The sequence below is a fragment of the Amblyomma maculatum genome, chromosome 1 (genome assembly GCF_055883805.1).
Source record: "Amblyomma maculatum isolate TAMU_Amacu chromosome 1, ASM5588380v1, whole genome shotgun sequence".
Classification (NCBI taxonomy): Eukaryota; Metazoa; Arthropoda; class Arachnida; order Ixodida; family Ixodidae; genus Amblyomma; species Amblyomma maculatum.
The window spans coordinates 145,422,601-145,434,809 of record NC_139344.1 but is presented as its reverse complement, the minus strand read 5'-3'; the positions used below and the strand labels follow the sequence as shown (position 1 = coordinate 145,434,809).

At 46.3% G+C, this 12,209-nt stretch overlaps 1 protein-coding gene across 1 annotated transcript in view; it reads left to right on the top strand.

The window, feature by feature from the left end:
- LOC146204259 (cell adhesion molecule Dscam1-like) overlaps positions 1-12,209 on the top strand; it is a 541,302-nt gene that overhangs the window by 457,555 nt on the left and 71,538 nt on the right. The window contains exon 8 of the mRNA XM_084589211.1: positions 11,394-11,542. Coding sequence (XP_084445337.1) covers positions 11,394-11,542 — 149 coding nt within the window. The remainder of the gene's footprint in view (positions 1-11,393; positions 11,543-12,209) is intronic.

The window sequence follows — 12,209 nt, the reverse complement described above, 5'->3', positions numbered from 1 at the left end:
AATTTGCAGCCACAGAAAAACCAACAGAAAAATCGCCAAATGTCCGTTAAGTAAGACCTTATGCTCTTAAAAAAATAGCAATAGGTTTGCTAGGCAATCATTGAAGAGCCGAATCACCACTGCTTTCTAGCTCGCTCAGCTTGAAGCTGAAGAAGAACATTATAGATAAGTCGCGGTAGTCACCTATTAAAATTTATATCTTATCGTAAAAAACGAAACCGCAAAAACGAGTGCGCAGAGAAAAGACAACATTACAGGGCCGCATCTGTCCTGTCGCTTCTGCGATTTTGTCCCTTACGATGTCCCACCGACTGGACTACAACCATATTTTAGTATATAACGTAGAAGCAGTTGTGCCTGGCTGCAATCGTTCCAAGCAAATCTGCTTGTTTCTCAAGTCAAAAAGTGATGAAGCCGTGTGCCAGTGATTCCGAGCCTCAACAATTAACGATACAAAACTTCACCGTAATGTTAATTGTTATGTGAAAAAAGATAACGTTAAAGGCTATCCAGTCTCTTTGGACGCTGACATTGCCTTGGCGGTATTACCGCACTGATGTAAAATAGGTCCCATATATCAACCATTGCGCCTAACTAAAATCTCCGTTGGCGAAAGCAGAACGGGAAACCGGAGCTCGGTGCGAAAACCTCCGCAATCTGACCGTTTCAGCAAGTGGGAACAGGAGAATATCGGCACCGAAGCGGCTACTGCTCGAAAGCGGCTGGGCTATCTGTCCGCGATCCTTCGTTCGTGAGTACATATACGCGTGTTTGCTTGCACGACTCGTTTCAGTGCGGTCACCGCACAGCGTTTAGACAGCCCTCCTATTTTGGCCGACAAATCAATATTCATCGACGTTTCTAATGTGCGGTAAAGTTCGGAACTGGCAACAAGTACTGAGGTTTTTCTACACGCTTCTGCATTTTTGACGATGGTGTGCGTGCTCAAGGCTGCATCACCGACGAAGACTCGATGCGTACGGCTCGAGCAGGCTGCCTTGAGGCAAACTTCGTCTCACGCTATGGCAACCGTTTGTATTGGCAACAACTACGCACTAACCTTAATTCATTTTTTTTTCTTGTTCGCTTCTTTTAATTGCCTCAAGCGTTTCTTGTTTTCCTCGCTGTTCATCGGCACGTGGGGGCCAGAGACAAACGCTTTGCGGCTATGAATCAGTAATGAACTCTATTCCGCAGGCAAAGCCCTGGCTCCGAGATTAAATGCGTTTAAGTGCGATTTCAGACATTCATCCTTGCCACTAAATGCAAAAGAGGAGCCGCACTTTTACATCCATTATCTCTAACTTAAGAAAGAATCTGGCAGTAGTAGGCTGCATCTTGGAGCACTTGCCCGGAATACGTTAGTCTTTCTTTGTGTAAAAAGAAATCAGAGTTCATGTAGTACACTTGGCTCGAGATGAAAGGTGTTAACTGGTAAGCTCCGCTTACTGTTGTCAAGCTCCTAGGCAGGCGCCTAGTAAGACCTCCGCAGGGGGTATTTGTTTAAGCAATTTATTTTTTTGTCCTGTGCGACACCACGGAACCCGAGCATCCACGCCTAGCCGTGCGCGGTATCTCCGTGTCCGGTGAAAAAGAAGTCCTGGTGGTTGAGCCGAAGCCGAGTGTGTGGACCTTTGATGCCTTTTTGTGGAGGCGACAGGCTCGTTAGGTCCCAGCTTCCTGTAGACAGCACCTCCAGGCTGACTCCTCAGAGGGGCCTTTTCTTATAGTCCCCTCCATCTTTTACTTTCATATTTATTCTCGATTACTTCCTACCCTGACTTTTACACTTTCCTTGCTTTGTTTTTTCTTCTTCCTGGCGCTAGGACTAACCTTGTGTGGAGTAGCTACCCACCCTGATTTGTCCCATATTTTATTACAATGACGACGTACAACTGGAGTGCGCAGGACTTGCTTGCAAGCTCCTATCCCATCCCCTCGTTGGTGTGCTGCTCCATGGTGTGCTGCTGGCACCATCACCGAGCAGCAGCTGCATTTTATGGGTTCTTATTTCTCAAAAAAAATAATCATCCTGATCAAAAAAACCGACCAAAGTAACAGCAAAATTTTTGCGAAAGCCAAAAACAAAAATGCTTTGCCAAATATCATGGGAACCACTCAGGAACTGAGCAAAGACCAGCCCGAATTTCGTCCCCATTCTAAGTTTCCAAATGTTCGACAGATGCCCTGCGCTCAAAAGTAAATAAAATAGCGAGGGCATCTATTCTAACTAAACGCTGAATAAACGCACCCAAAGATCAAAAACATCCTGTATATTGGTGACGTCCTTATGACAGTCTCTGCACATCACAGTTCAATATGTATGTTGCAACCAGCAGTTACGAGTAAATCCAGGAAAATATTCTACGTACAACTTGAGGGATCCGACTTCCTTTTTACAGAGCAGCACTGACGGTAACGAAATTGCCCCAGCGGAGAGAAAGGAAAAAGTAATGCCATTAGGCGGCTGTGCTCAACGCAAAAAAAAAAGAAAAAAAAAGGAATAGGCACGGGTACGTATACTGGGCAGGAGGTAGTCAAACAATGAAATAGGCATGAACTGGTAAGTTGGCAATAGCAGCAAAAACTAGGACATAAATATTTGACGAAGTTTTTTTTTTTTTTTGTCATTTCTGGCTGAACAAGACTGTCACGGCAGTACAGTTGGTTCAAAAACGTGGGTACCATAATACTGTCTCATTTGTTGCCCATTAGGGTTACTGCATTTCTAACACTCCAAGGCTGTGCTCTGCGGATATCATACACTGTTTTGTTTTCTTCTAATCCAGCGAGTCTAACCAGAGCGTCATCGTTTTTTATTACTGCTAGTTTATATTTACGGAGAGAGAGAGAGAGAAAAAAAAATTTTAATGAGCATAATAATCAGTTATGCATCGACTTTATTGGTATAATGTTGTGCGTCTGGAAAGAACTTCTTTTGTGTAAAAGGTACATATCTTTACATGAAACGCGAACGATTCATTCTGGACAATATAAGTTTATTAATACATTCAGCTGTTGTTGCCCATAAATGACATTCAATCCGGCCAAGAAGAGGCAGCCGTCCTGTCAACTCCAAAAGAGGGCCTGGCCGCTACTAAGTGGGAAGCCTAGTAGGTTTCCCATAGCATGGGAGGCCCAAGGCTCGTTCGTCCGCGGCCTCCACCACGTGCCTCCAGTGAGTCGATGGCCATCACCGCTAGCACGGCTGTGTTGCAGGGGCAGCGAAAATGTATCGAAAAGAAGAAAAACCATGAATAAAAGCACCTGAAATTAAACACCTTTTCATCCCAACATGAATATGGCTCGCTTGCTCAATGCAGTTGACGTGCAGAGGTTTGCATATAATTTACCCAGACATTACAGATGAGTAGATTAAACGACACCCACGGCTGTGTGCCTTCAGAAAACCAACCTTGCTCCCCAGCGTACAAATATCCTAAAAGAATACAAATTCTTCTATCGAGATTGAGGGCAGTCTTTAACAAACTCTCAGCAGGCGTCGCAGTCATAAAGCAAATCGACGTCCCCGAAATAGAGGCGCTTCTAAAAACAGTTTGAGGCAGTTGCAACAGATGTTGTTAGCCAGAAAGCAATAACATGCTCATTGTACATAGCACCACATTTCAGAATCCCAGTCCTGGTCTAGAATTGATAGAACAATTACCAGGCCCTCATGCGATAGCTGGCACGCACTCCTCCTTTTGGGGAAGTGAACGTCAGAAGAGGTCAACTTATAGATTCCGTGCTACCAAACAGCATATGTCTAATTAACCCAGGAAAGCTTATGAATTGCTCTTTCAGCTTAGGGAAAATGAGCTACAATTTGGCTTAGTCTATACATCACCATGAGTTCTTAACAATTTTATTGAGAATGCTTTAGATGCCCCCCCCCAATGATCGTTTGCATTCCGTTTTGAAGTTCAAGTTCTCATCTTTTACACGTATCATTTCCAGAAGGCCACAGCGCAGAAAGCTCACCTCGCAGACTGGTCAGCTTTAAGCTGAAATGCCACATTGGAAAAAGCGCATTTATTTCTATGAATGGTCACATTTCAATATCGTGTTCAGAACTTGAAGAACTCGGGGGAAAAAATTAGCCCGGGTCTAACTCGTCTTAAATCGATTAAGATGTGTGACGCACTGCGCTGTTTTACATGGTCTGATATTGTTTTGCTTGGCGATTAAGTATTTAGAGACAGGCAGAGAGATTGGTAAAGTGTGCTTTAGCCGAAATGAAAACTGGTTGATTTTGAGGAAAGGAAAAGACGCGTTGTGTATCTCACTTGTCGGTGGACACCAATCTTACAATTAGAGGCATACAATTAGAGGTACGCGTGTCGTCGGTTTGAATTCCTGTCGTAAACTAGCCTCCGACTTGACTGAGAGATGGGTGCTAAATGTGAAACGAAACGGTATTGCACCACTCTGAACGCTGCACAGGGAAAGGTTGTGCCACAGTTTTGTTAAAAAATCATGGTATATTTTCAGTATTTAACTGTTGCCGCTTCCTGTGGATACATTCTGCGGACGCCACTCACGAGTCAAGTAACCAGCTCTAGGCATCAAGACATGCATCTAGTCCTTCACACAACATACCGTCTAACTTTGTGTTTGGAGAGTGTGCTATAAGTCTTGATAACACACTAAGGAACTAGCTATAGCCTAGAAAGGCAAGGTAAACCTAAATTACCGCCTAGATGTAATCCAGAGAAAACTGGCGTCCTTCTGAACGTGGTTTGGTTTAGGGTGTTTAACGTCTCAAAGTGACTCAGAACATGAAGTGCACCGTAGTGGAGCGCTCTGGATAATTTCGATCTACTGGGGTTCTTCAACGTGCACTAATGTCGGACAGTACAGGGGCACCTGGCGTTTCGACTCCATGAAAACGAAAAAACCATGGTCGATATCAAGCCCGGGTCTCTCGTCTAAGTACTTGAGCGCCTTCACCACTGAGCCACCGCGTCGAGGCCTCAAAATAGCACTGCAGACGCATCGTGGGTCCAGCTGTCCTGGCGCTTCTCTATACTAACGTTGTTGAACGTATCGTACAACCACCGCTGCCCCATCGAGAACTTTGCTTGCCTTTTTGTTTTTCAACTAGTGTGTCGAAAGGCATAAGTTTAGTACGTAATCGATTTTTTTTTAATTATAAAGAATACTGTAAAGAAATTTATTCACCATACGAAAGAAAACCGTTCAATGCGTTCATCGCGGAAGAAGCAGCTGCTGCCCTAGTTCTAGTTTCGTTGATCTCTACCACGCAAAAAATTTCGATAGTTTTGATAAAGTGGATGACTGCGTTAGGTATCCTGCTTGTGCACTATGTAGAGGCTGTCTTGCCTCTGACGCCTTTTCCAACTCGGCAGTCGTTCAACACCCGAAATATACGTAATTTTATGAAAAACTAGCTACGGCAGAATAGCACATTTCTCTTTTTCGGCGAATCAGTACGCGCACTCTTTCATTTTTTTTCCCCCCTTTTTCATTCCAGATGGGGCAGAGAACGCGTGATGGGAAAAGCGTAACGCCCGCTGGCGTGGGGCGCTCGCAGCGGGGTTTCTGCTGGTTTCGCGCTGCGCTAGTTCTCTCCGTTCATCCGGCCGCCCACGTCAATTGCACGGGGCCACCTCGGGTCTCGACCTCTGTCGGCCGGCAATCACTCTCATCGGGAGAAACGGGAGGGAGCCGGCGCCTCACGGTATTCCCACGTGACCTCTTTACCGAACGACGTCGGAGGATCTGGTCGTTTATCGGAAGGCTCTTTGTCCGCTCCTTGTTACGTCCTTGCCGATTTTCTTCCTTTCTTCGTCCTCTTTATTATCCGCTCTTTCCTCTTTTTTCACTCTGCTTACGTGCCTCTGACCCCCGTTTAACGCTTTCCTCCATTCCTCAACTCCTCGTATACGTCTCACAAACAACGTGTACGTGTTGACCGCATTTGCTCGGTTTTTAACCCCCTCCCTCTCCCCCCCCCCCCCCTTTATTTGTTTTTTTTTTTTGTCTGCTCCTTTTGTACGTTTTCACGGACGCGTCAAAGGGGGAAGCAAAAGAAGCAAAAACACCGCCTCTCCTTTACATCCGCTGTTGCTCCTCCCACCGTCTCGTGTTTCGCGCAGCACTGGAGCATATCGCCATCTATATTTTCCCAGGTTGCAGTTCTCGCTTCCCCTCCGTCCTGACCTCGTTCGCTTCTTCTCGGGCGAAGAAACGACGTCCGCTACCTAGAGAGGAACGTGTTAGAGCGAGCAGGTTGGTTTGGATGCATATTAGGCGCACGGCATCGCATAGTACGACCGCCAGGAGCTAGACGTGGCCATCTCGTGCCTCGGTTGCCCCTTCCTCTTCGCGCTCTTGCCTGGCCTACCTCTATTTTTTTTTTTTATCCCTTGCTTAGCGCACGTCAGTTGTGCCAAGCACGAATAGTTTCTCTCTTATTCTGTCCCAAAACATCGCTTATGTTAAGCTTTTCTCACAAAATTTAGAAATGCTTGTGAACGTTTTTGATCACTTTTCTTTCTAGCAGTGAATAACCGCGCGTGAAAAGTTACACTGTCTAAGTGCAAATAAAACTTAGCCTAGCAGATTAGACATTTCTTTTTTTCTTCTTTCTGCTGCCACGAAAGGTATAAAACACGCGGGTTACGCAAAGTTTACAACATTATTCCTTGCTGTTATTGCAGAGAATAAAATCAGCCGTCATAAACAGCGGAGATTTACAACATGCGCCATTCAACGAATTCCGAGCTCTTCAAGGGCGAAGAGTAGAAGTGAGGCAAGAGCGAACATTAATAAAAAAAAAAACGTAGCTAGAGATAGTAAGTACAAGGATAAACGTCTCACGATAATGTCCCTTCTGCGGAGGAGTGCGCAGTGTAGGCAAAGTAAAAATGTTGCCGGCAGTGATTCACTCACGTGTATCGTTTTTGTCCAGGCTTCCATATTTTCGTGGAGCCATTTCTTCATACAGATTATGAAAACAAAAACAACTATTCAAAGGCGGGGGGGGGGGGGGGGGGGGAACAAGCCCTGAACATGTGTCTATGCGTCTGATAAACGAAACACAAAGTGTATAGTCGATTTCATTGGAGCATAGGAAGAGGAATACATAATGAAGTGTGTAAATGGGTCAACTCGCCCAGGTTTTAGCGAATAAAAATTAAAAAAAAAATGCAGAAGCATTTGATCCATAGTTCAAGTAGGCCACTTGTCCAAAAGTACAAGTTAAGTTTGAAATAAGATGTCACTAAACATTGAAAGAGTACTGCAGCACCATAGACAAAATATTGTTTTACGCCATCGTTCGCTTCCACTGCAGGCTCTGTAGGGTGGCCAACGAAGGGTGACGTCAGCTGCTCCCTCCTTTTCCCTGTGGCTGTTGATTACTTGAACATTGATGATACCATCGCTACGGTGCACTCAGACTTCACGCTGAAATACTAACAAATCTTCTAGCCTCGTTACGACATCAAGATCCGTCGAGTTTCTCGCTACCTGCGTATTCAATCGTCGGCTTCCTTCCTCTGTTTTGCTCGCTTTTTGCAGGTTTTGCGCCGCACGTTGTTGCTTTGACTTCTCGAGCGGACCTACTTCTCTTCGAGGCAGTCTTTCAGCGCGAGCATACATTGTGAACCGCCATACGGCTCCCCCGCCGATGCCTCGCACTGTTTTGTTGTTCTATTTCTTGTCGCTGTTGGTATCAATTCACGTACAGGCATTGTGGAACTCCCTCACACTTGCTCAAAAGCTTCTTCTTCTTTCCTTTCTCGAATCGTCGGAGCTGCGGGCGCGCGGTGATGCTCGGCGTGGCGTTGCAAGCGAGAAGACTCCCCCCGCGCGCCTTATTTCCCCACCCAGCCCTGCCTGCGAGCGAATCAATCGCCCGCATGACTGATGCGCGCACTTCTGCTTTGTACAGGCAACGAAATTCCGGCCTTGCTTCTTCCTTTCTTTATTATCTCTCTCTTTCTTCTTGCGCAGTTGATCTTCCTGAATATTGCGCAAATAGAACCGAATTCATTTTAACCGCCTTCCCTCCGGACCATTCTAGAAGTTTTGCTCTTTCCTTCTTCCTTTCTTTTGTTCCTTCCTCTATTGCTATCTTATTTCTTTATTTATTACAGTGTCACGCGAAATATTTTACCAGGTCCCGCGAATATGGCGCGGGCGCATAACAACGCAGTGACATAACCGATGTTGGATACTCTTTCTTGCTTCATGCTTCTTCACATTTAGCGGACTCCTCGCGCTTTGAATATGCAGCGAGAGCTGGTAGCGCGCTGCGTATTGTTTTTCCTCCGTTCGCGAACTCTTCTTTTTTTTTTTTTTTTTTTTTAGCTTGAGTTAGGGAAATATCCAGGCCATAGGGGTCAGCAGAATGAGCTCGATCGCTCATATCTATTCGGATGAACACCATTTATGTTCTCTGAAGGTTTTTGTCAATATGTTTACCTTACAGCTAGAAGAATCCGAAGAGCATGCGAAAAGCTTACTGCCAGCAACTTCTTTGTTCTTTCATTCCTGATACAAGGTATCAATTTGTGATGATCGAGCGTTTGGCTTACGGTTTCTTTTTGAGTAGTTCACTTGGCTATAGAGCCATCCAAAAAGGAAATCCTCTTGACTTTGTAGCACATCGGGCGGTTCGTTAAGAAGCCGTGGAATGAATGATGCATTTTGGTAGCACGCCAGTACGAGTCGGAATTTAAATAAGAAAGACGGGACCAAGAAGGCTGGTTCCACTTTTCTTCTTCCATCTGTGTCTCGTGTTGACACGCTGCTAAGTCTCTATATCAACTCGTCCAAATGTCTATTCTATTTAAGAAAGAACGGATTAAGAGCGGTTCTGAGCACAAAGCATTTAGAAATGTTAACAGTGCTCAGTTTTGTAAGCATAATACTAATCATAGCCATTCATTTTAATCACAATTTGCGTGCGTACCATGAAAAAGCTTATTCCGAAGTTTTTCCTAATTTTAGCTACCATGTCTGTGTAACTCATGTGAAGAGGAGACTGTGCACACCGCCATACCGACAGCATACAAGGGTGCATAATAATTGCCCCGAGATTTTTCTGTACTGCTGCTTTATTTAGTTTCTTCCGCAGTCTAAGCTATGCTTCTGTATTTAGGCAAGTATGGGACTTGATTTTGCTTTCCCGCTGTAAATTTTGTTCCTAATGCAGCATGCTCTCAACGCCGTTGTCAACGGGCGCTCCCTCATTTTTCTTTTCTTTTAAGCACGGGCACTAAAGTATTCGCGCAAACATTCGAAAGACGCTATGGCGAACTTCTTTTCAGCGGGCCCGAGCCCAGTTCAAGCGAAAGCCCAGTGCCCGAAGAAGCATCTCAAAGCTCCGCGACTGCCGACATCTCTCACTTCCGGCAGAGTGAGACGTTTTGCGCCTAAGGAGCGCGCATGTCCGCGTCGACGAGGCCGGCGGCGACCGTGCCCGACACTTGATGCGGCCGTTCACGCGGCCCCCGTCTTTCCGCCTCAATCTTATTTCGCCGAAAGTGTTTTCCGGCGTGTTTCAGGGAGCCCTTCGACAAACCGGATATCTATAACGGCCCTCGTCATACATTACGCCGAGATAGACGGGTAGCGATGCTCGTTAAAACTTAATAATGGCGGACGCTTTAAGGAGAACGAGCCGGAGCTCTGCGCCTGCTCATTCTTCCCCGCTTCCTCCTCGCGCCAAGCTCAGCGAACCGGAGTCTAACTGGTCGCGGCGTCGTCTTCGCTCAGTGTCTCCTCCCCAGCGGAGAGGCGCGGCACCGCCGTAGGCCTATATCGGCTAATGGATGCCGTCACTCCCCCCTTGCGCCCGGCTGCTGCTGCATCGCGGGGAGCGACCGAGAGATGCAAGGCGATTGAATTAGTCAAGCCACGGCGAGCTGTCGCGCGCAGCGGACACATCCACCCGTCCTCACTCCTCCCTTTCCCAGGGCTCTTGCTTGTTCCGCTCTCCTCGTCGCGACTGTTGGCAGGTTCGGCGAGCACGTTAGAAGAGTAGCACCTCCACCCTCCCCTGCTCCCCTTCTTTTCCCGACCGCTTCCGGCACGCTTGGGCGAGCCACTCTGACGACTCACCTGCACCGGGGGCCCAGCCCGGGGCCCCTTCCCCTCGCTGACGGACCGCGGCGCTGATCGGTGCCACTCCCACTCGTTCTTCTTCCTCCCCTATTCTTCGGATGAGTCGCATTTAGAGCAGCTCCATCCATTGGTTCGTCCTCTCGCCCGCCGGAGTCTTATTGTTTGCTCAGCACCCGAAGTTTGCTCCCTCTTAGGCCTGCTGCCTCAGCCAACCTGAACGGTCTGCGTGGAAAAGTTATCAGTCGTTGAGGCAAGAGAAACCGCCGTATACGTAGCAAGCGTCACCTAGCGACATCCGTGTGTAACGTTTTGCAAGTCTAGTTCTTTGGTACGGTTCGGTTCGTTACTTTTCTAGCAGAGCAAGGCCGGTGGAAAGTTTACTTAAAAACTGGAATGCACAATTAAAGACTGGTTGCTGTCTTTATATTCGGCGTTTTCTCTCCCCTCTAGATTACATTAATGCAACGATAAAACGTAAACAAGAAAACGTACGAGAAGAATGCATTCTCCACGTTAGCACTAGCGTTCACCATTTTGAAAATACAGATAAGAAGCGGGTTTAAAACTGCCCGAATATGAATGCATATTTTATACGAATCTGTGTTCTTGCTCCGAAAGTGATTTCCTTTCACGTCATTTACTCACACATCGAAGTTTTTAAAGCCAAAGGCAGTATTCGTGAGACAAAAAATACGCAAAACGCTGCCTAATCTGGTGAGCTAGTCGACGCATTTGAAACAACAAAAGACTATATATTGAGAAGCAGAAGCAACAAAAGCTATAATGAACATCAGTATAATCTGTTCTTAAGTCGTGAATATGACGCTCTGTGGCAAGTGCGTCCAGCGATAGAGGCCTGAGCACGTGACTAATAAGAAGAGGTGTTTAATCAGCGTTCTTTTTAACCCAAGCAGAATATGTTTTTATTTAGGCTTGGTAACAGGCTTGGTAACATGTTCACAACTCGAACTTACATAGTTCAGCACCACACTCGGCTTGCCGAGGCCTAGGAGCTTTTTCGTTCGGTTGAAACTAAATTATTCTTATTTTGTCCTGTTGAAAGAGCATAGCTTGCTTACTCACGCGTGCATGATTTTCAGCCCCTCTAACTCAGAAAATGACGATTTGTGTTCCTGGAATATTTGCCTCGGAGTGCACACGTACACACGCGTCATTCGTTTGGTTGCATCTCTTTTCTGCGTCAGTATACCCCATGCTACTGTGGCAATCTGTCACGTTAGACCTGAATACTGTATATACGATAAGAGTGACGACCGCGGGCCTTCTTGCTCTTCCAGGGTGTCGACGGTGGCCAACCAGTCCTTGTCAAGCGTGTCCTCCACACTTGTGGTGGCCACGGAAACTGTCGAGGATTCGGGAATCTACAGCTGCTTTGCCAAGAACCACTACGGATCCGACGAGACCAGTATGCGACTGCTTGTACAAGGTAACGTGACTCGAAGAGAAAAATTACTGGCAGAAAGGCGTCGGGGCTACGCTGAGATAGAAAAACTTTGCTCTTTAGCCGGTTTTTTTTTAACTCAACGCCTGCTCTTTGTATCGGCGCAAGCACCGGTGCTAGCCCACAGTTGCCTCAGCTCGAAAGCTAAGAAAAAGCCTCCATATTTACGAAGTATAAGCAGCCGTGTTCATTAACGTGTTTCGTTTTGTCACTGGCTGATGCCTTTAGACACAATCTATAGTCACGGTCCTGCCTTGCCTATAGAAAGCTCTGTCAATACCACCCGTCACTTTGTGTTGGCGATAACTTCTCTTTGCGAAATGCCCTGTGACAGAGGCACAATGCAAATGCATTATCTTTGAAGGTACTTGAACTTACAGGACTTTTTGTTTTTTTTTTTACTTACTTTTACTTTAGCTTTACTTGCTTTTTATTTGCGAGGCGTGGCTTTCGTGGTGTGTTGCGAGCAAGTCAACCGCCCATTCTGGTGGTGGTAGTGGTTTATTTTTTTTTTTTTTAATTATCAAAAAGAAGAAAAATAGTATTGCCGGCCGCGGCAACTGCTCTATCTAAAAAACTGAAGCACTTGAGCGGCGGCCGGCGGGAAAGAAAAGGGGATAGGGAAAGGATAGCGAGGGGAAGTATAGAGGGG